This window comes from Polyergus mexicanus, unplaced genomic scaffold (genome assembly GCF_030449975.1).
Source record: "Polyergus mexicanus isolate NDT 795.1 unplaced genomic scaffold, iyPolMexi1.0 SCAF_2, whole genome shotgun sequence".
Taxonomy (NCBI): Eukaryota; Metazoa; Arthropoda; class Insecta; order Hymenoptera; family Formicidae; genus Polyergus; species Polyergus mexicanus.
This window is the reverse complement of record NW_027223322.1, coordinates 7,433,028-7,457,307: the sequence shown is the minus strand read 5'-3', so window position 1 is coordinate 7,457,307 and position 24,280 is coordinate 7,433,028. Positions and strand designations below refer to the sequence as shown.

Genomic DNA, 24,280 nt, shown 5'->3' with positions numbered 1-24,280 from the left:
CGGTATCATTTCATCCTTGTTGTTCACCGAAAGTTAAACAAAGACAGATGATGCTCGCGAGCGTTGCGGTCGTTAAGTGGAATGTGCCCTAATTAGCTGGATCTAAAGATCTAAAGCGGCATCTACAATAGAGATTTTAAGTCTTAAGTAATTGACTAATCACAGTCGAGTATTCTTCTCATACTTGACTGTGATTGGTCAATTTTTTAAGGGTTAGGGCTTAAAATCTCTATTGTAAACATCGCTTTATACAGCTGATAGCTGATACAGCTCTCTCAATACGACAATAGCTTCCTGCGTACGAACATTAAAAATGCAATCAAAACGAATAGTCTCGTGCCGAAACATAACTTTTCAAGAAGAGAATTTGTGGATTCTATGTTAATATACATATAATTAAATATGACCTTCTTCCTCGTCCATAATCTCTTAATAAAGATGTGGTGGACCTACGGTTTAACGCCGGTTTCGAACGGCATAGATTAGAGAGGCGTTTGCTCTTACTCTCGGTGATCGGTGATTTGCCATTGCCTTCCGAGAGGTAGCGATCGCGAATTATTGAAAATAACATTCGACGTTTTCTGACTCTGACTGGATTTGAACTCGAGCCCTTCAAGCACAGAGAGCCGATGGGCCACGATCGCCTTTTAAATATGACCTATCCATCATTTAATTTAATGGAATCAATCATCGATGAGGTTGCTTTGGAAGGATTAGATGGCATTACTTTACAAGGTTAACAATTATTTGATCTCTTTTTATTACTTTCTATTCCAAAAATATCTCTAATTGTATAAAATATTGTATATAATAATTAAAATATTTCTATAAAATAATATATTTTTTCTGTGTAGAAAAAAGAACTATATTATTTAGTTATTTATTTTTTTAAATATCTCTTATTGTTTCATACAATGCTTATCAGTTGTGATAATTAAATATTTTTATTATATTTTTTATTTAATTTTATATCTACATTATGGATAATTTTATTCAATATTTTACATGCTTGGTGTTTTTTTTTCTCTCTTTAGCATTATGGATGAGATTAGCAAACAGATTTCATGATCCATTGCCATTGCCTAAGTGTTTCACGGAACAGGTATGGTCAATAATTAGAAAGGTGAAAGGCTTTTCATTTTACAAATTAGAGATGCCAAGAGAACCACTGGTAATATTTGATCGTTATGAATTTGTGCATCCTGACCTAGGCATTATACTTGAGCCAGTAAGTATATTAAATTAATTTATGTTTACATATATAGTTTTAGAAAACATCTTTTATAGTTTTATAAAGTGTTAGAGTCCAGTTTTAAATCAAATTAATTAAAATCATTAATTGTTTAATAAAAAAGATAGTTTCAATAAACAAATGTTTGAGAGTTCAATTTGAGCAATTTTCTTACAAGATAGTATTGTAATTAAATTAAGCTTTATAAGAGATTTTAAATGATTTAAATCATTGTTAAATGATTTAAAAGATTTATTGTAAAAAAGTTGTCTATTTTATGAAATTTATTTATATAAATTCAAAGTGTTAAATCATACTATATTTTAAAATTTTCCTCAATTTTTTGTGAATTTCTAATTTAGACAACAAATTCTAAAAAATTTTTTTCTTACATTTTTTTTATTTTTGTATTTTTAGTCAAGTGTTCCACCAGATATTTATCCCCATTGTCCTATTCAAGATCCTAAGACAGGTGTGAAAGGATCTTGTTCTACATATTATACAAGAAAGGATATCAAAGATAATGTGAAGAATGCAGATCTAGATGAAGTAACAGAAAAATATGGACTAAGTTTGGTGATTGTAGCATCTCAATTGATCAGGACACGGGCTTTGATGGGTGTCGATGTGAGTCCAACATTGGAGCTGACAATCATGCATTATTGTTTCTTAGAGAGAGTGGGAAGAGCTCGTTATCACGGTGAAGTTACTCAAGGCAAACTCAGTTTAGCAGCACTCAAAGAAGATCCAAAAACTTTGTTTTATCATCGAAAGTTTTTGTTACATCACAAACTAATCACAAAGCAAATTCACCATCAGAAAAGCTCCGGTCATTGCGGTAGCGGTAGCCTTCTGCATCTACCACGCTTTTATGTAGAGCGAAAACCAAAAATGATTTACTTGGCGGAACAGGTGCTTGACATTCTAAGATCCAAAGAAAATGGTGTAGCTGAGTATGATGAGATTAGGAGAAAGCTCGGAATTGATAATTCTATCAAAAAGTTGTTTAAAACTTCTTTCTTTCAAAAAATTGTAAAGACAGACATTTGTGTTCCATATAGAACTTTGTATCCTAACGCGGAGCCTAACGAGTGGCGAAAAAAACAGGATCCTTCAAAGGAGAAGAAGATTAGAGTGGTACAACTGCTATATCCAGATGTTGATATTGCGGATATATGGAACAAGGATGAGAAGGACGACGACGAAGATATCATTGAGCTGGATGTTTCCAAACATAAAGTCAATGTTCCTTATCTGAAGCAAGCAAACGCTATTGTCGAAGAAAGTCGATTAGAAGGTGTATCTCAAGGTAGAGTCTAATTTTTGTAATTATCTTAAAATCTTATTATTCAAAATATTAATTTGAAATCTATGTATTTGAAGTTTACATGTCAGTAATTTGAAATGTACATGCGTGTGTTGTGTGTATGTTTTCTCTAGAAATCATTGTAACATTATAAAATTAAGAAGTTTTTCTTTAAATATAGCATTTTTTATGAAGTATAAATATTATGGAATAAATTAAGAATAACAATTATTTTCTTGTCGAGACAAGAACAACTTTTAAGTTATAAGTGATCAAAAATTAACAAATTGTAAATACATCATCCCTGTTTTAGCTTATTTAGGAAAGCAGATGGGTCTCACGAAATTGCAATCTAGGACATTCTTGAGAAATATGATAAAGATGGGAATTATTGCAAAATATATGAACGACATGGGTCGACAGAGAATTACAAAATATGTGTCAAAGAAATTTGAGAAAGGCAGTAAAATGAGTAAGCAATTTAACAAGGAAATACATAAGATTAAGGAGCTCACCAAGAGAATCACCAGTAAGAATGAAGGGAATTTCAAAAGCGAAGTGGCCTTGCAAGAGAAAGATGGAAAGCCTTCTGTAAACCATGAAGATGATCAGACAAATCAGGAATTGAATCAAGTTGATCAAATCAATATTGATGCACCAATTGTTAATAAAAATGAAGAGGAAAATAAAGATATAGATCGTATTAAAAAAGACATAGAGTTGAAAAATTATATCATTAACAGAATTTTGCACAAGTACCAATTGTCAACAATTAAATCTAAATACAAGCGCACATCATCACAACTCTTATTAGTAAAAACGAAGGATTCCAATATTAATGTGAAAAAACAAAGAGTGAAATCTAATGTTTCATCTACGTCTATGCAGCAAATTGCGAATGATACCAAGGCTACATCGTTTTATAATAGCATAAAGACAAATCTGACAGCGCAAAAGCCCGTTCGTACTGGGACAGGAGTCAGCGAAGTCTTTGGTTTTATGGAAGTTGTGCAGAACAGTGAGAAAAATACGTCTAATATTACATATAGGTATGTAAATATAAATAGTACAAATTGAAGATTAATTCTCATTTTTATCAAATATAAATTTAGTTATATTTTTTAATAATATAAACTTTATATATTACAAAAAACTTTTTCAAACATTATTTCTTTTATAATTTGTTAGAAATAAATATATTTTAGATTTCTTTATTATACTTTGATATCATTTATTAAATATTTTTTGTCACTGTGTTCAGATTGCTGAGGCGCGCCAACATGATCATCGAGGCAGTGAAAGAGCACCAGGTGATTGATGATACAACAAAACTTATGAAAATGATTTGTGAGGAAGAGGATAAAGAAGGTTATGATGTTAAGATTGACAAAAAATCTCTTATAAGATTATTGCAAAAACTCGCTAAGGATAATTTGGTGAAAAATATCAAGTTGACCTTGAGCGCGAACGGACGCGAAAAAAATATGATGTTTATTTGCGATCCAAATATCGATACTGATCATACCGTGATTAAGTCGGCCGTCGAGCAAGCGAAAGTCAAATTTTGTTTGTTAGCATCTCAAAAGGCAAAGTTAGCAAAAAAAGCGGCGGATAAAAATAAAGAAAATACAGTGGACAAGCCATCGGATTCAAAGGAGCAATTGCAAGAACTTAACAAGACAACGTTTAAAAATACATTGTCTTCTATCTACAAGTATGATGCTAGAGCTGGCAAACGATACGGTCTCAGTCCAAAGTTCATCAGAATGCAGACAATGCACGTTTTGCTCTTTTATTTAGTATATGATCATCCTGGCATACCAAAGTTATCTCAGCAAGAGCAGATAGAAATTCTTAAATCTAATGATTATGAAATTGATGATAATCTCGTTCGGGAATTTAGTACTATTTACAATACCGAAGTAGGTTGGAAGATGTTTGTTCCACCTTTGCCTAAACACAGCGGATGGTCTGAGGGTTGGGCGCTGATGTGTGACGTTCTATTGGGGCTGCCTTTGTCAATTTTCGTTAAGGTGCATAACATCACCTTTACAATATCCGAGTTGGAACACTACTTGAATCATCCGATTAGAAAGCATTACCTTGTTAAGAATCTTCCGGTGAGTTTGAAAGAGAAAAAATTTAAGGATGTAATATATTGCCAAAAATAAAAACAAAATAGTTTTAATGAATGGTTTCGGATAGTTAACTACGATTCTAGTTAGTGATTCCATGAGCCAGCTAAAAATAAGATATAAGCTCGAGTTTTCAAAATCAAAATGACAAGCTATTTTATTAAAGTTCGAACAATGGTTTTTACGATACAAATTTGTTTATTAAGAATGTTCTCTTATTTTCTAATTTTTTGTTTTATGTTCAGGTCACAATACGGAACACTCTCTTGCATGCGCGGAAATATATATTTAATATCCATGATACCGTTATTAGACTATGTTATATCGGTCTCGTACAGTTCGGCCCACAGCGACTGAAGGATAAAGATCAAGTATTCATCTATCTAAATCGACGCACAGAATTGATGGATACGGTCTCTTCGGCACCGAGCTATCATAAGATTGAAGACAAAATGTATCCGGTGACTAAGTATTCCTTCGATCGTATGCAGGTACTATTGATACTGATCATGTGACTGATCATTGTTACAGAAGTTTAGAAATTTATAAGGCAATTGGGGCATCTTTACAGATCGTTGAGAAATATTGGTACGATATGTGGACTGTTTGTGTTAATACGCCACTTGGCGGGAGACTGGCCGTACACGGTAAGGATATTTTACTTGAGGATCTGAGCAAGAAGACTGCTATGATAGAAGCGATTGTAGCACGCACTCCGAAACAGACCGCGGAAATGGATACGGGTGCAGTTCCCGGAGATCGTAAAGGAGCTGCTGGTATCGATTCAGCTTTCTTTGCACATTTAAAACGTAACTGGAATTGGTCGATTAGTTCTACAAATCGACAGGTAAGCAAGAAGTCACGCGGGATAAAAAAATAATTGTTCTATAAAAAGATAAAGTAAAACATTTTTATATCTTGAAATTTTGGATTTCTTAGATTTTTATACATTCTTTAGATTAATATTGCATGCGCACTTATGCATGCACATATATTTAATATAAAAAAATAATTTGTAATGCTATTTTGATAGCAGGTAATGGGTATTATCATTTAAAAATTTTTATTTAGTTTTATTTAGTACAGATAAATCTCTTAATATAAATTTTATATTTATGAATTTATATGATACCAAAATATATATTCTTCAATATATTAGATTGTATTGCGATTAGCGTTCTTCTACATTATGATAATATATTGATATTATGAAATATCCTTATTCTAAATCGTTATCAGGCCTCCAGAAATCACGAAAAATCCAGCACGGGTCAACGAGATTTGCATTTCTCAAAGATTCAGACAAAGCCGGTTAAGTATACGGAATATGATGGTCTAAAGAAAGTTTCTGGACCGCCACCGCCTACTGTCAGTGCGACTGAATTGCGGAAAAAAGTGTACGATCACCTCAGCAGTGGTGGGCGAAAGAACGAGGCCTTACCGTCACAACAACCGACCAAGCAAAAATCTTTTGTACGACGAGTGATGCCGCGCAAAAAAAGCGGTCGGCCGCGTCTTAAGTACGACGAGGACGATTATCGAGCGATGCAGCGGATGCACAAATTACGTGTGGACTGGGAATCACACGAGGATAACATTCTGCTGGTGTGTAAAGTGGCAACAACGTATTTATCATCAAATTCACGCAAGCAGGTCATCGGTTTCACAACGGTGCGTGATGTATTGCGCACATTCTCCTATAACTCGTACAACAAAACCTCCCGCGCTTGTCAACGCCGATTGATGTATATGCTGAAGCAGCCGCGCACGGTGAATAGCGTTGCGCTAGGCGTCGAGGAGATTAAGCAGGATCCTTTCGTCGACAGGCGATATGGTGGTACGATGGACAAACTGAAAAATGAGTGTACGAGTTCAGCGGAGTACGAGAAACGGGTCACGGAGATCTTCAAGGAGCTCGTCGGCTATATCATTAAGAAGTATTACGACATCGCGGAGATTAAGCCGAAGAAGCATTTGGCAATGCCGAAGACCGCGCAGGAGTTTAATCTTCTTTTCGAAGTGGTCTATCCAGCAAAGCCGCATCATAATCAAGGCTTTACAAAGGATGTGCGAAATACAAATGATATCCATGCAGCGACCATCAATTCTGTCATACATAGTTCCATGTGTTGTGGGAAGGATAGACGCTGCTGGGCTTATCAACTCTTCAAGGTATGGCTGATTAATATGAAAGATACTGTGTGAAGCATAATGTATATAAAGCTTATTTATCTTGGACATTAAACTATAATTAAATTGTTGATTAAATACTTGATGAGACGCAACATCTGATTTGTTAAGAACTTTTAATTTTTTAATTTATTTAATCTACAGGCATTAATTGGTAAATTTATATTGTATTATTTTCCTTTTTATTCTTTTTCTTTTTGTGATATTTATCGCTTATTTTTATATGTAATTTACTTAGTACTTATGCAACATACATATAATTAATACTTGTAACGATCTTATATGTCTTTGCTTCTAAACTTTTGAAATCGTCACATTAACAATAAAATAAAATTAGCAATAACAATAACAATAAAATATTTTTTAGTTATATCATAAGAGAAAATAAACATTTTTGATCAATACTTATTAATATATCTCTGTTGTTAAAGGTATACCAGCAGTACCCAGAGATTCTATTAAGGCAAGCAATGAGCAAGATCAGATCAGACCAGATGGTGACAGTAAAGAAACATCACTTGGCGACTATTAAAAAATTCGGCAATTATATGCCGATGAGCAGCTCACAGTATCAGCTGAGCATCAATTACATTCATAAACTCCAAACCAAGTGGCCTTACGAAGCGTTTAAGAAATCCTATGATGTTTTTGCAAAGTTGTTGCAATGGTATTCAGAACACAGGAATGTTCTCTTTTCGCAGGAACAGGAGGATATGTTGAATGGTACCGAGATTCTGCCAGTTTCTTGCGGCATAGTCACCGTGATGCACGATTTCCTAGGACGCGACCAAATCGACTTTGACATAGAGATGCCGGAACAGATCATTATGTTGGACGCAAGATACCAAGGCAAGGACGAGACTTATTTTAGGGTTGCACAAAGATATCAGGATATTTTGACAAGGCTTTATCGCTTCAAATTTGAAAACGTTGACACTCAAAATGCTAGATTTTTCAAATCTGAAATGGAAACATGGAGAGACCATTCTTCAAAAAGAAAAAGAGTTATTGAAGACGATGATTGTGAAGAACTAATGGCAAAAATCGCTCGTAGGGACGAGGAATGTAATGGAAGAAAACCAGGAAAAGAATCTATACGAAATGAAATTGTAACAGAAAATAGATCAGTTGACGAAAGCATTGGACAGTTAAGCCTAAAAAATCATTCCAGTATCCATGAGCAAAATGAGAAAAAAATTCATATAAATCGTTCAAAAAAGAGATGTATGGATGTTGAAGATGATTCTATAGACTATGAAGAATCATTCTTGAAGAAAGCAAGACTAAACTCCGAGAATTTGACAGATATAGAAGATCTAGAAAAAGACGAAGAATCAAGTTTGTGCGAGAAACTTGAAAGCATCAAAGAGATATCTTCAAAAAATACCCCCGAATCTCTTGAACTATTGAGAGAATTAAAAGAGCAAGTCAAAGAAGAAGGTATGTGTCATATTCTTATTCTTAGAGACAGAAATATTAGTTAAAGATTTACTGTCCCTATATGATTTTAAATGTTCTAATCCGATTATTTATAATAAATTTGTTTTTATTTATACAATTAGTTGTAGCAAATATACAAAACCTAACTTAATCTGATAATTTTTTTTCAGCACTCTTAATAAATAAATTGACTTATAGATTTATGGTCTATATACGTAACATTAGATCATACTGTAATTTTTCATAAAATTTTGAAGTTGATTATTCTAAAATGTTGTAAATATGCCATTTTACTGTAAATTGCCAGCTTCTTCAACGCAGCCAAGCAGGACGACCAATATGACAGCGGTTCCTCGACGTGTCAGCGAAATTATCAGGAATGTGCCGTCTGAAACGAGTTGCTTTAGTCCTTATAGTAAGCTTGATGATACAAACGACATTCAGAAAAAGTACACGAGAATAGCTATGTTGAGGATGAGAGAAGAGCTAAATAATCTCACAGTAGCCGACAGTCATCACGCGCACGAATATTTTGTAGTTAATAGTTTCAAGATGTTCTACAACTTGGAGATGTCATCGGCAGTATCATCTACGTCGTCAAACGAAATTGAAAATTTCAGAAATTACTCAGTACCCAGCCAACTTATACCACTGAGGATCAATACTGTAAACGATCTTCTCAACGAACTGAATCGGACTGCAATTTTCCCGAAGAATAGTATCTCTTATACAGATTATAAGGATGAGATAATGACGAAGAAGAACAAAATACCGGTTGAATGGAAATACGTCGACGCAGTGTACAAATTCGTTCGAGAGAAGAAAGAAATCGGCACTTGTTCACAGGAATTGTTGGTAATTGAGTCTTAATCTATTAATTATTTTCCTTTAAAAATAGCAATCTTTTCCTAAATCTATTTTATAGACTTATTTTTTTACAAGTTTGCGTTACTAGTTTTTTTGTTTGTCTAGGATAAATTTTTCGATGAGCAAGGAACGAACTTGTACAAAGCTGTTTCGCTTTTAACGGAGAATCATATATTTTTGCGCTCTGGTGTCACCAACCCACGCTACATTCATCATCGTTATGTAGATTCTTGGCTAATTCATTCCTACAAGATATATCGTCTTGAACAAGAATCTGTAGTACCGTTTAAGGACAGCGTATATGCTACAATGCAACAGGGAAATACAGCTGAGCCAAGTCTTGAAATGAATGCAAAACAGAATAGAGAAGATATAGAAATAGATAATGCGATACCATCAACATCATCGCATAGTCAAGAAGCCAAAGAGGAGAAAAACATGAAAGATAATGACTTAAATAAGGAGGAGGAAGAAGAGAAGAACGAAAACAGCGAGATCAATGAAGAAAATGGTACACGTTCGAGAAAAAGAATGCATAAGCAAAGAACATGTTTACTTCCGCAAAGGGATGTGTACAAATCCGCGCAGCAATTAGATTTCTCGTATGTATTAAGAAGAAAAAATGATGAAAAAAATTCTTGCATGTAAAGAACTTCAAAAACAACACTGATGAGAATCGCTTTCTTTTAGAACGGCTGAGGAAATAAAAGTGGTGATAAAACCTTGGATTCGTATAGACGGTGTATTGAATCGCAAAGTGCTGGATCGAATGTTAGGTGCAGTTCTCAGTTATTGTTTACTTCACCCCGGACATACTATGGCAAAGGTGCAAAGTAGATTCGTTCCAGCCTTACAACCTTTTCATACGCGAGAACTAGTCGAGGTTCGTTATTAATTGTTTACATATTTGTTTTCACAAGCCTTGTTCTTTGTTTAACTCTTATATAGATATAAGATCTTTAGATACTACAAGTCTTATGCAATAACTATTTGATAGTGTTATATAAAAAAAATATTTGATAAATAATAGTGTACAATCCCTAAAATATAAAATATGGTTTTATTTAAAGATATTATCGTTAACATAATGTGTTAGCTATTATTTAACGCAATAGATTTATTTTCAATGAAAGTGTATGCAATTTTTTTGCAGATTCTAATTAAATTGGGTTGTTTAGAGAGTAAGCATTTGAAGAAAACGCGTGTTACTTTATTTTCTCGGCCGCCTACGATTCAAATTAATAAGCTAAGTATGTGAATTTCTCTCTTTCTCTATTATGAAAATTGAAAATTCTCTGCTTTCTAATACTTAATAACTGTTATGTTATTTATCATATGCTTTTTTATATTTATTTAAAAACGAAGTGATAATCTATTTTTTTTATAAATACTATTGTTATATTTAAAAATTCAAAAATTAAATTTTTAATTTCTTTAAATAGAAATAAGACAGCAAGAGCAGATGCAATTTTGTATAGTCAATTTTCTATTAGAATGTTACTTTATAATTTTTACTCTTTGAGAGGATTTATTCTATCTTTTTCATTGATGTTCAATTTATTATAATGTATCTTTCACTAATATTGTCTTTTTTTAAGCTGCGGATACCATTGGTTGGTTTGCTGAAGATGAGATAGTACTCGAGCCAGCTGTAGATGCTATTATAAAATTCAGCATATTCTTGAGTATGAAGATGTACAGCACGGATTTTATGCCGTAATTAGTCATATATATTTTACAGAATACAAAAAACGATCTATCAAAGATATACATACATATATACATACTTTGCTACTTAATAAAATAGCAATGAAATAAATAAAAAATAAAATAATAAAATGTTAACTGTTATAATTGGTATTGCATATTGCATAGATATCATATTTCTATTATATATATATTAATAATTATAATAATTTTTATAGATGATTTTACAGAAAACGGTACAGAAATAAGAGCATACTTGACACTGTACAGTTACACTGTACAGTTACAATGACACTGTAATGTTACATGATTTTATAGAAAGAGATAAATTTGACACAAACGGTATAATAGTCTCAAATAAATTTTAAACCTTTTTGAATTTTTAAGAAAATATATTCACATACACACACATACACACACACACACACACACACACATATATATATATATAATATTATCAGTATATATAAATAAAGATTAATAGGAATCATTATAAATAAAATTGTCCGGACAAAAGAGAAAATTTTTTGATTTCAGTAAATTTTGAGTGCGTTCAGGAGATACAACCGTTGAGTAGCAATCGAACGTAATTGGTTTTTACTTTTAGAACTAACAAATCAACGTCGAGCGTTGACAAGACGATGCTCAATGGTTGTGTCTCCTGAATGCGCTCTTTAAAATTAGTGTCTTTCGGTTGACATATCGATGCATGTGCGAATTTGAAATATGATCAATCCTGAAATTGCCGCGCATTCAGTGCAAACGACAATTGGCTAGAGGTATACGTATACAGATTCAACCAATTAGATCAGTTTGTTACGATGGTCTAATATAAAATAATACGTATATCATGTGAGATTCCTAATTTTTCGGTTTTTTCATTTCTCTTTCTTAAAAATTTGAATATCAAGCTGTGATTACTATATTTTTTACTATGAAAAGTATAAAATTTTTTACGGTTCAACAAATAGTCGTTGATTATTAGAAAATCTATAAGATATCGTAAGTACGTATTTGACTTTTAGGGCCTTGAGCTCTGAAAAAAATACGAGGGCTTCTTTGAATGTAAGAAAATAATCAAGAGGGAAGAATATAAAAATGCGAAAGAAAGTTTTGATATTAAAATATCACGAATAAAGTTTTCTAAATTCGCATACTGACTCCGTTAAGAAGAAAGAAATGTTTTAGTGTATATTTGTGATATTTTTTTCTTGTCTAGCTCCAAATGCACTTGTTTAATCTCTAGTACGTACTGGACATGCGTGTTAGATCCTGTTGCGTTTCACATGGTTCAATTTGGCGGACTCTGACAGATTGTTTCGTCGTTTTTCGTTTATCTTTGAAAAGTTACGTTTGAGAGAAGTAATATATGGACGTCGAAGAGTATAAAGATCTATCTGTATCAAAGGACGTAATTTGTGCATGTAGAGAATGTAAACATTGATGTGTTTCAAGTTTTCGTACGAGTTTATATGCTTGTACATATATGAATTTACATACAATCTCTATCATTCTACGGTTCTCGTAAGTATTTAATGGTCTGTAGAATTTCTTTTTGTGATTGTAAGAGTTTGTATAAGGATTTATCGAATTTCTTTTACTGTAATAATAATGAATAAATAAATGATTGAAAGAAAAATACCCGCAATGTCGATTATGTTTTAGGAAAGTGACAGAACTAAATATCCAAGAAATTTGTTTTGTGTATTTGTGCTAGCTATACTCTATTTCTTACTTCTGGAAATATAATACTTTAATTATAATCTTTGTGTGCATACCTTAATAAATCTTTTTTTTAGTATAAAAAGTTTATATTAGTATATCATAAAAAGAAAGCTTATATATATATGTTGCAATTATATACATATATTATATACATGTATATAATTAAACATGTATTAAATATATCAAAATATATTCCATAAAAAAATGTTTTAATATAAAATTAATATAAATTACAATAGACTACAGCTTTGTATTTGATATTATTTATGAACAAAATAATTTGCAAATTCCTATTTCCAAAGGATCAATTTCCAATAATATATTATAAGTATTATTATCTGCTGTATATTTAAAAATGGAAGTATACTTGCACTATATTAACAATATTAAAAATAGGGCACGAGAAATTGGTACTATATTTACATAACTATATGCTATTTGTTGTTTTTATTCTAGGTTTTTAAGTGGACAGTCTATTGCACAGTGTGATTATTATTAAAATCTTGTCAAAAGATGAGTGAAACTGGCACTCGTTGGTGTTTTGCACCAGGTTGTATGTTGAATATAAAAATAGCAAAGCGACATTTCTTTCGATTTCCAAAAGAAAGAGAAAGGTGTGTGTGCATATTTTATATTTATCTGATTATTCTCCAATATAATACGGATTCAAAAAAACCTTTGTTTTTAATATTATAAATTTTTAAACGACTGATTTTGTATTTATATTACACTTAAATGTGTTGTACATAAATTATATCTTCAAATTTATATTCTATGTATATATATATAAAATTTTGAATATAAATTTAAGATTATAATATAATATATTAAATATATATATAATATAATATATTTAAAAAAAAAATTATATATATATATATATATATATATATATATATATATATATATATTATGTTATAATCTTAAATTTATATTCAAAATTAAAATTATGTATAATTTTTAGATGGCTAGAATGGATTAAAGCATGCAATAGAATGGATTTAGAGACAATAGGTCCGGAATATGCTAATCAATACTATCGTTTATGCCACTTGCATTTTCGAGTAGAAATGTTTCGAAATATAGAGGGAAGAATCTATCTTAAGAAAGAAGCTGTGCCATCAATATTTTTGAAACCAATACAGACAGGAAAGTGAGTAAATACTTTTGTTTTCAGTTATATTATTTTATTATATTTGAAATATAAATAATTTTCAAAGAAGATTATTCAATACAAGAAACATTTAAGAAGATAAAACGTAATTGTTTTTCAGTAATAAATCTACAGACTTGTTACAACCAATTTCTTTTGTAACAATATTTTTGAAGCCAGAGAGCAGAACCAAGTGAGCTCTCATTGAATTTTCTTTTTTGTTTTTTGCTATAAGAATAGGACAATAATTTAATAAGCCAATTTTTTTTTTTCATTCAGAAACTTGTCATCAAATTTGTCGACACAATTGAGTTTGACGCATCCCATCAAAACTGATGAAAGGTGAGTTTCTCTTTTGTTATAAGAATAATATAAAGGCTGTATTTCGGAATTTATTGCCAGTACTGCCAGCATGTTGTTATCTTTGTTTCACCAAATGTAGGATAAGGATGACGATATACTGGCAGTAATTCCAAAACACAGTCTAAATAATAAACTACAGTATTTTCAGTTCATTTTGCTGCATGTAACATATATAATTATATATATTATATATTCTATAATAGATATAGAATTAACATATTTTATGCAAAACTGATATTTATTGTATTATTGTAACGATTATCATTTTATTTATCAATCATATAAAAATTATTGATCAAATAATACATTTTATTGATTACAGAGACACAACTATAATTTCACCGCTGCAAGTACTTTTTCCAAGAGCATCTATAAAGCAAGTGTATGAGGATAGGTAAGTTTTAACTTTCTATTTATACTAATATCATTGTTCTGATTACATGAATATTTAGTAATTTGAATATTTAAAATTTATTAGAAATATACCATCAGTTCAGACAACGTTGCTAAAAGAGAAGTCAGAGAACAATAATGAGTAAGTTCAAATATTAGTTTTTATTTTATTATTATTTATATTTATTAATGTATATTTAAATACATGTAATTGCTAAAAGCACTCAAGTCTCACTTTTTTGTCATATAATTATCATTTATCAAAATGTCTTTATTTATATCCGTTTTAGTAAGAGAACTCGTATAAACAAATTCTCGAATATCTATCAATGATAAGAAGTTTCGAAAAAAATTAATATATTATGAGGAATATATTTTTGTTAACAGAAATATCCCTAAAGCAGAAGTACAACTCGTCAAAGAAGTATGCACAAATTTAGTAACACCGACATCATCACGAATATCTCCGGAATGCGATAACGGGTAAATTTGGTAACAATTTTAAAAGATGGATTCATGTATGATTTATATTTATCATATTTATTCTTTTTTTACAGAGATATCATAGATTTAACGTCTATGGATTCTTTAGTGGCAACGACGTCGAAAGCAGTATCTGTATCAGTTCATACAACGCCACAAAATGGTGACAGGTGAGAATTATTTGTTATGATATCTGCGAATTATATTATTATGAGACGTTACGAATTTTGCCAATTTGCTTCAGTCATTAATAAAATATTTAACGAGGTATGGGAAAACGTCAATTTAATTATTAATACATTATACAGAACTCCAAAAAGAAGACGTTGGCACATTTCAACACAGACACCGGAAGCGTGGATATATATCGATTCCTTTTTAAAAAAGAGACGAATAGAAAATTTCGAAACTCATATCGATAACCAGGCCGCGAAGCGATCGAAAATGCTCTATGTGGAAAATGAAGATTATTGCGCGAAGGTGGATCAGTTTAAAGCAGCATGCGCGGATCTGTTGCCGCGTAACTACGCCTTATTAGTATCTGCGTTCATTAACGCTCGCGAGAAACGCAAGGCCAAAAAAAGTTTTGCGGATAGACAATCTGCGCTCGAGTTTTTCCTCATAGCTTCGGGTACCTACCGATTTTATCGGCCGTTATGCCTGTTGCCTACTGTGCGTCAATTGTGGAGACATATCCGTAACTGGGATATACCCCCCGGCTTGAATGATAATGTGTTGAATGCATTACATTTGAAGATGAAGTCGCTACCACCGACAGAGAGACTTTGCTGCCTGTGTATAAGCGAAATGCGACTGAGACCGTATCTCTTTTACAATCTATCGCGTGATAGAATCATCGGTTTCCATGATATCGGCGTGGAGAAACGGCGCACGCTGGCGAGAAAGGCTCTGGTGATAATGGCGCGTAGCATTACTGCTGATTGGGAACAGCCTGTCGCTTATTATTTCTATGGCAGCACATGTTGTGCCAATATCATGAAAGATTTGATATTTCAGGCGATAATTAAATTAAAGAGCATCGGCGCGGCTGTGCACGCCTTAATTACAGGCACGGCGCCAACATTTCTACGACTATCGCGGCAATTAGGAATTTCCGTGGAGCATTCATTCTTTCTGATAAACGGCGAGAAAATATTTTACATTTTTGATGTCCCGCGTTTAATAAGAGCAACCAGGAACATCTTTATGAGTTATGAACTCCGCTTCCACGAGAAGAGAGCGTCGTGGATGGATATCGAACTGTTGTTTAGACGTGACAGTCAAATGCGGTTACCGTTGGTTCCTAAATTGTCTGTAGGTCATCTCGAACCTGATAAACATCAAAAGACGGAAACCAAATATGCCGTTCAAGTATTTAGCAGTAGCATGGCTGCAGGTTTGAGCGCGCATATCGCGTCTGGCGAGTTTCCGCTGAAAACGATTGGAACGATGGAATTTGTATACACTTTTGATCAGCTATTCGACATTCTGAACTCATCTGTATCAACTAAGACTAATACTAAGGATTTTGGTCAAGCTTTCACGGGTATTATGTACGAGATGTGCTTCTTGCAACGAACGCTCGATTTCCTAAAGTCAATCAGAGTGACCGACGCAAACGGCGCGTGCGTGAGATCGATAAAATCCTTCGATCGTTGGCAGATCACGATCAACGCGGTTATTCAATTGTGGAACACGTTAAAAGACCATCAGATCCCTTTTCTTCGCACGAGAAGATTGAATCAGGAAGGCATCGAGCGCGTCTTCCGTTCTATTAGACGACAAAGCGGAAATCGTGTTAAACCCACACCCATCTTGTTTACTCGCGCGTTCAAGAACCTCGTAAGCAAACACTTTCTCGAGCATTCAAGTGAAGACAATTCCGCCGCGAACGTGCGTAGGATGCTCAGGCGAATAGCGTTGTCAGCATCGTCTCTTCAAGTTGATACAGTTCAATCCATTGCCACTCAAATAGCTTTAAGCGTCGTGGCGACGAACTATCGTAACATCGATTTGCGACTGCCCGAGAAAAGCGCGTTTAAACGCGTCTGTGAATTTCTACTCAGCGAATGTTTGCTTATGCACGTTAATTGCAACGCGTGTGTTGACTATGCCGCTAAGGAAAATTCATCCAATAAAGAGGCGAGTTCTTTCAGCCTTTATGTTTCCGGTTTGGAGGACACGTTCATGCTCAATTTCGAGAAATTCTTCATCGAGAACAATCTCGGCGCGCAGATGTTGCAATTTGCACAGCAAGTTGAATATAAACCACCCTGTCCGGATTTTCCGGTTGCTTTTTTGATCAAATTATTCCTACGTATGCGAATATATTTTACATTGTCGCGACATAATAAGATCTGCAAAGTTGTAGAATCGCGTAATTCTTTAAATGTGATACAATTGTAAGTTCGTTTTTATTGCGTTTAGTTTTATTCAGATATTTATGTTTGTCTTTATTACGTTACATTTGCGTGTGCGTTTTCATTTATATCGGTCATTATTTTATGTTATTTTTCTCACGGTACATATTATTACGCTTAAAGTATAAATTTTTATGCCGAGTTTTCGTTGAATCAGACAAGTTTCTCAAATTTAAAAACATATATGTTCGAAGATGTTTTTTTTTAATTTAATTTTATTTTAAACGGTTAATTTCGTATTAAATGCAAATCTTTGCAGAAGATAGATCGCTGGGCATAATATAGATCGATTTTTAACAGTAGTTTTGCAAGTCTTTTTTTGATATCGTTTTTATTTTGTTAATTGTTTAATTTGTTGTTGCATTTTATTGCATAATTATTCGACATATTATTTGTGTATGAAATGCTTAATATATTATTTAATGCTTAATGCTTTGAAATTAAGATTTGCAATCATTATTAATATAATACATCGTTTTTTTTTTTGTTCTTTTTTTAATCTTCCTTCTGCGGAAAGATTCTTTGCAGAATAAATAGAATATAACTAAAACATGAAAGTTGTTGGAATGCTTGAATTTTATTTTCAACAAGCAGGATATAGATTTTAAAGCAATAATGAAGGATTTATGAGAAAGTTGTAACTTGGTTCAATGTATAAGATAATACATGATAGGTTGTTATATCGCTACTAAATCACTACTAAAAATATTTATTTTCTCGTTTAAATGCCCTTAACTAAATTTTTAATAAGTACAAAAATAAAATTACACGGATATGTAAAATCTTGCTTTCTAATCTACTGGTATTTGAATTGGTATGACGTTCACGTAGCATGGTACGTGATAAGTTTTTTCGTCACAGACAGTTAAGGGTTAAATGCCTCACTATATATATGTATAATATATATAAGAAACATCCGATGTGTTACAAGTAGGTCAAGCTATGACGCGCAACGGCAATCGATATAATCTAAATACGATGTACTCGCAAAGGGTGAAGTAATGCCACGGCATAAACGTGTTTTGCTAAATACGGAAGCAGTTTGGATCGTTGCTTGTGCTTACCAGTGGTACCCATATTGTTACTTTACGATTAATACAAGATAAATTCTAGCGGTTAGCAATATGTAAAAAGCTCGTTGAATATATATGAATTCTGAAAATGTGTTATTTTAATTTAATTATTTTTTAAAAGAGAAAGAATTTCTATGCTTTAACACGCATCTTCCGTTTTCTTTTTTTCTCCAGATGTCTAAATATGTATTATTATTTCATTTCAAGTGTAGAAGAAACTCATTTCACCTGAAGAGAGAACCAATATTCATAAATTTGAGACAAAATTCTAAAATTTGGTGTGCAAGATACATTTAGGATATCTAATAATAAAATTAAAGCAGGAAAGAATCTGAGGATATATTGTTAAATTCTAATATATTTTGCGAAACAAAAGAGAGATCTTTCGGATAATATACAATTCTAAGATGCTTTTTGCTTTTGCAGGATTTTTCATGTATGATCTTTCTTCAATGATCGAGCTATAATTACAAGTTTTAATAATAGCCTTGCGCTATTGCGAATATTAATATTAAACTCAGATAATATTGAGAAACTCTGGTAAGGCAGGTGAAGAAATCGATTCGATAGTCGTTCTTATACACGTGATCCGCGCGCGCATGTATTCGCGCGGACTTGCGGCTACAACTCTGCGTAGACGACGGCGGGTTACCTAGGACACCGTGTACATACGAGGAGTGCCGCGTTGCAGGCAACACTTTCAGCACAGTCGTGTCCTCGGTGACAGCGTCGACGGGGCCATGCACGTCCGGATAGAAGCGTTGAACAACCATGTCCGAATGAAAGTTTCGAGTGTTTGAGATTAATCTACGAAGACGTAATAATCGAAGATGTAAATACAGGAGAATCGTCGAGGAGTGTAAAACGTTCGTGAAATGTATGCGATTTTAAATACACGTATGATTTTTTTTTTTTTTCGATGAAATGCATGCGATTGTTAAAAAAATCTCTTATTTTTTAAATTTATTTTCTCTTTTCTTATCCCGACGTGATTAAGCAGAATTGACTCTAACGTACGTATAACTTTTAATTCCTAAAAGAAAGGAAATTTATTCAATTTCCATATATTGTCGCATCGCGAGAGAAATAAGATTAATAAATCAGAATATAAAAAAGAAGTATGGAGAAAGAAATTTCTATAATTGTAAAATCTCGTCTCTTAATACGAGATTAAATCTTCTAATCCGTAACTGTACCGTCGATTCAGTTCTTCGACGATACTAATTTTTTTTTTTCTTTTTGCATGTTATCTGACCCTCACATCCAGATACCCGATATAAAGACGCGCCTTTATCTCGCGATACTAAAATAAACTTATTTTGCTCCCGCGACAGAATCACATAACTTTGATTGTCTTTCTTTCTGTTGTGCGTATCACGATAATGGCGCCGCGAGTCCTTGCCGCAGCCTTGCGTTTTCACCTCAAGGCTGAACGCTATTTAAATACACACGTACACATCGTGCCGCGCAGGTGTGCGAGAACTGTTCTCCTTTTTTTCACGACACCCCTTCCTATCGAGATATATCGAGCGTCGCTATTACCGGCACCGCGTTCGAGGCGCGCGTTTAACGTCCGGATGGATCCGCGATTTTTCGTTCTTCTTCGATCTGCTCCGTGTTCCTGTAATAAATTAAACCGACAGAAACGAGAAATTGTGGATCGCCTTGATTCCCTCCAGTTCTTCCTGTTCCTTCTTCTTCAAGGTTCTCTCGCCAAAGTCAACGCTCTCCTTCTTTATTTGTGATTTTTTCGATAATATTTTATGCCTCAAAGCGAAAGGTCATACGTGATCAATATTTCTATAGAGTAGAAATAAATTCTTGCATTTGTTGTTATTTAATATTTTTGTTCTTTTCTCAGATAGTATACAATATTTATAAAATATGTACAAAATATTTATAATAATTATTTAAATTTTTTATAATATTATTTATCTTTTTCTTAAACCATAAATATTATATAAAATATTTAGCCTACATTTTAATAATATATCGAATCAAGTTTTTATGATTTTTCTTAATGCATACAAGATATGTTAAATAAATATGTAAAATATTTATATAATCTTTCAAAAAATAAATAATAAAAATATTTATGAATATTTATAAATATTGTGTGTCATCTGAGTTATAGCAATCAGTGTACAAATAACACAATAAGACTTAAAAAATTAATTCTCTATTTTACAAAAATAGATTATAAGAAAATGAAGTACGGTCTTTTGTGACAGGCATTAGAAAAAGAAAAAAATAACGTGTCTTTGACTTGACAACATGCCCGAGATGACCAGATAGACGTCGTTTCTTCGTCTGCCAGTCATCCCTGACAGGAGTCCAATGTCACGCTATTCTAACAAGTATTTTTGCAGGTCAGCGTGAGTCAATCTCGGCACCTGGAAACGTAGCGGCGGACCGTCACCTCGCGATTTAGCGCGCCGGTATGCTCCTACGTCGTCCTCCGGACTGAACTTCCTGGTACGTGAATCAGGATCGCCGGAAGCCGACCTCGGTGCGGCGAGGATGAGCGCCAAGATATCGGCGGCTGGCTGCGATGGCGCGGCACAGTCAATTGTGAACCATCGTGCCGCGAGAGCGTCGCCCGTCAAGAGATCGCTTTCGCCTGGTAAGTGTGACATATCGACAATTCACTTGATAAGTTACGTATATACTTTACACACATCTATAGAAAGTATTTCTGAATACTTCTAGAAAGATAAGACACGTTTTATATCCAGAAGTATATATATATATATATATATATATATATATATATATATATATATATATGGTATAATGTGTATAAAATTAGAAATTAATCTAAAAACTTAGTGCCAAAAAGTTGCTGTATTTATGTGTGTCATATAAGACAATAAAGTACAATAAGGTGTTTATTTTTTATTAATAAAATAAAGAAAAAGCTATTATCGATTACAGTTTATTATTTTTTTTTCAAAATCAGAGAGGAAAAGAGTTATAAAATAATGTATAGAATGATATGTCTTGTATATATATGTATATATTATATATACAGGACAATTCATTTTTTCATGACATTTGAATTCATGATTTAAGTAATTTTTGAAAAATTGTGATATAATTTTAAAACAGAAGCTAAATATTTGTAAATTAATACAAATTATTTATTTCTCTTATTTTGTTTCTCTTTTTACATTTTTTTTTATTTCTTAACAAATAAAAAACTTTGAAATTAAAACACCAACCATCTCTAGTCTTTGTGTCTTTAGAGATATAAGTTTATTTATTTTATTTAATACATTGTTATGGTATTTTAGGCAAATAGCTTTTTGCACGAATGACATATTTATACATCTATTTATATAAATACATGATATGAAAATATGTTGTATAGAAATTATTATATTGTACAATATAAAAGTATCTTCACTTTTGTATGTACACATTATTATTATTTATGCCATGTAACATAGCATTACATAGTACATAAAATAGTAGAAATAAAAATTTATATTTTTGCATGACTTTATGATTAATTATAAGTACACTTTGTGATATTATAAACATATAAAAATATACAAAAGATTTTTTTTGCAAGGATTGATTCAATAAAAAAAAAAATATTTGGAAGTAAAATAATATAATAAGTTAATATTAAAAGTTTTATAATGCAAATAAATTTCTCTATTTTAAAATTAATGCTTGATCTTATATCTTATTTTGATCCTTTTTTCTTTTTGTTAAAATTTGATAATCTACTAAAAAATAGAAAAAAAATAGAATTATTTTTAAATTAATTTTTGAATTCTTTCACCGCTATTTTTGTATTATAGTTTTGTATATAAAAAATGATTTCCTAACTAACGACAACAATCATCTTTTTTTTAAAAAAGGAAACCCCACTTTAAGGAAAAATTGAGGTCAAGGTATTTTGCAAGTATTGGCTTTTCCTCGATTAATTATCAATTATATGAGTCATACTATAATTTCGGGCCGTTGATTGTTGATAGTTTGACATTTATCGGATATGCATTCGTCGAGAAAAGGAATGATTTGGAATATATAAAAATAGAAGATAAAATAAAAGATAAATTTTAATTGAAACAGCGGCTTGTATGCTTACAACATTAATTAGATAAATTTAAAATGACAGTTTTTTTTATACTGAAAAATGTAATTTATAAAATAAAAAATTATCAAATATTACATAACAAATTTCTTAAGAATTTAAGAATTTTCTTACGTATATGTATATGTATATCAATATATAGCAAATATTTTTTTTTTTTTACGACTTTAACAATCTGAGCATAAAGAGAAAATATTGCCAAGTTATAATATTTAACAAAATTTTCTCGAATATACTTCTAGCCGAAATAGCTAAAATTTAAATATATATTAATAATTTATACGGATAAGATCTGATAGCGAAAGTTGTATAAAGATACATATATATCTGTCTCACATATTTGTTGGTTCATTGAAAAATATAGATATCGCTGTGCAATCATATCGCCATCGCTTATTAAAAAAAGTGCTGTCGCTGTTAAACAACGTCGCGAGAAGTTTTGCAATTCGCATACTGGAATAATGACACGCGCGCATACACAAACACGATGACACCCGACGATGACGCACCATCGTCCACGTCAAGAGATTGCACGCAGTCAATCAACTCAAACAAAGGATGTATATATATACTTACGTTCGCGTTTTTTTCTCTTTTCGTAGAGGCCACTGGCATCACAGAGAGATCGCCCAAGCGTGTGGCTGTTTCGGAGCTGAAATCATTTTCGGACGGAATTTCTGGCCGATTGTCACCGAAAGAACTTAGCGAGATGCCAGTTCTGACGAGAGTCTGTTCTCCTGCGACATTGCCGAGACTCAAGAAATTTCGATTTCGACCCATCGATGGTAAGTCTGAATGTTTCTTATTAAATCGGTAATAGGATAGATAAACTGGACGATTTATTAATTTATAATTAACAATTTAATCTTTTATTTTTGATAAAATATTCAAAAATCCAAAGATTTTATATATAACTCTGATTTTTAACATTCTGAATCTTTAGATCTAAAGGGACGAAACGAGATTGTAATGCCTTGCATATGTATATTCTCTGAATTTTATAAATTTTTGAATTTTAGATAAGTTCCTTGAATTTATATTCTTTCTTGGATTATATATTTTTTCTCGTTTACTTACACACATTTTAAAATATTTATATCTTTCAATTTTTACACTCTTAAATTATTTTGAATTTTCTTCAAAACTTTAAACGCTTAGAGCATTTTAATTTTAAGAAAGGCAAATATCATGATTGAAAATATGCGGCATAATAAAACAGTTATTTTGCATTTAATGAATAATAAGTAATGATTGAAATAAGTGATTTTCCTTTGAAGAATGATTCGCTTTTTTCGTAAAATCATTGATAAAATTCTTAAGATGGGTATATCATCATTAAGGAAATAATATCAAATCTCTATCACACACAATTATTAAGTCTTATATAAGTTTTATCGATTCTGTTTTATGCGAAAGATTCCTCTTTGTGCCATTATTTTTACTACGGAAGATTTAAATAATATTTTTAATTTCTTCTCAATCACATTTGTGTGTGAAATTTTATTGAGCTTTTTCCAACATTATTTATTGAATTCCACAAAACTTATCATATTTTATATGCTATAATTGAATAATCTCGTATTGTAAAAATCACAAATCGAAATTTAATATAAATATTAGGTGTACAACTTTGCTTCCGCCGTTTTTTTCCGAAATTCGAGGCTTTATTGTAAAAAACTGGTTATACAT

General features: G+C 31.9%; 2 protein-coding genes across 7 annotated transcripts in view; both read left to right on the top strand.

The window, feature by feature from the left end:
• The first annotated feature begins 292 nt into the window (after positions 1 to 292).
• On the top strand, positions 293 to 12,194 carry LOC138944758 (general transcription factor 3C polypeptide 1). Of its 2 annotated transcripts, none has more exons than XM_070315715.1 (15): positions 293 to 735; positions 1,035 to 1,228; positions 1,649 to 2,540; positions 2,851 to 3,586; positions 3,799 to 4,657; positions 4,918 to 5,163; positions 5,244 to 5,519; positions 5,912 to 6,844; positions 7,294 to 8,302; positions 8,610 to 9,157; positions 9,275 to 9,771; positions 9,860 to 10,052; positions 10,323 to 10,419; positions 10,768 to 10,885; positions 12,096 to 12,194. In XM_070315715.1, the coding sequence occupies exons 1-15, from the start codon at positions 630 to 632 to the stop codon at positions 12,184 to 12,186; spliced, it is 6,795 nt and encodes a 2,264-aa protein (XP_070171816.1). In that variant the 5' UTR covers positions 293 to 629; the 3' UTR covers positions 12,187 to 12,194. The 2 variants fall into 2 exon arrangements, with proteins under 2 accessions (XP_070171816.1, XP_070171817.1); XM_070315716.1 differs by lacking the exon at positions 12,096 to 12,194 and adding an exon at positions 11,095 to 11,300.
• A 118-nt stretch (positions 12,195 to 12,312) lies between these two features.
• LOC138944759 (dual specificity protein phosphatase 10) overlaps positions 12,313 to 24,280 on the top strand; it is a 47,617-nt gene continuing 35,649 nt past the window's right edge. The window contains exons 1-11 of one of the 5 annotated variants that reach the window (XR_011448863.1): positions 12,313 to 12,400; positions 13,058 to 13,215; positions 13,566 to 13,754; positions 13,876 to 13,947; positions 14,034 to 14,096; positions 14,440 to 14,511; positions 14,596 to 14,652; positions 14,898 to 14,993; positions 15,068 to 15,163; positions 15,302 to 19,352; positions 20,856 to 21,000. Coding sequence is in view for 2 of the 5 variants with exons in the window: in XM_070315717.1 (XP_070171818.1) it covers positions 23,079 to 23,376 (298 nt within the window). In the remaining 3 variants the exon portion in view is untranslated. Of the gene's footprint in view, positions 12,401 to 13,057; positions 13,216 to 13,565; positions 13,755 to 13,875; positions 13,948 to 14,033; positions 14,097 to 14,439; positions 14,512 to 14,595; positions 14,653 to 14,897; positions 14,994 to 15,067; positions 15,164 to 15,301; positions 19,364 to 20,855; positions 21,110 to 23,003; positions 23,377 to 24,280 lie in introns of those variants that run through there. The other 4 variants (XR_011448862.1, XR_011448864.1, XM_070315718.1 and 1 more) reach the window with 4 other exon arrangements.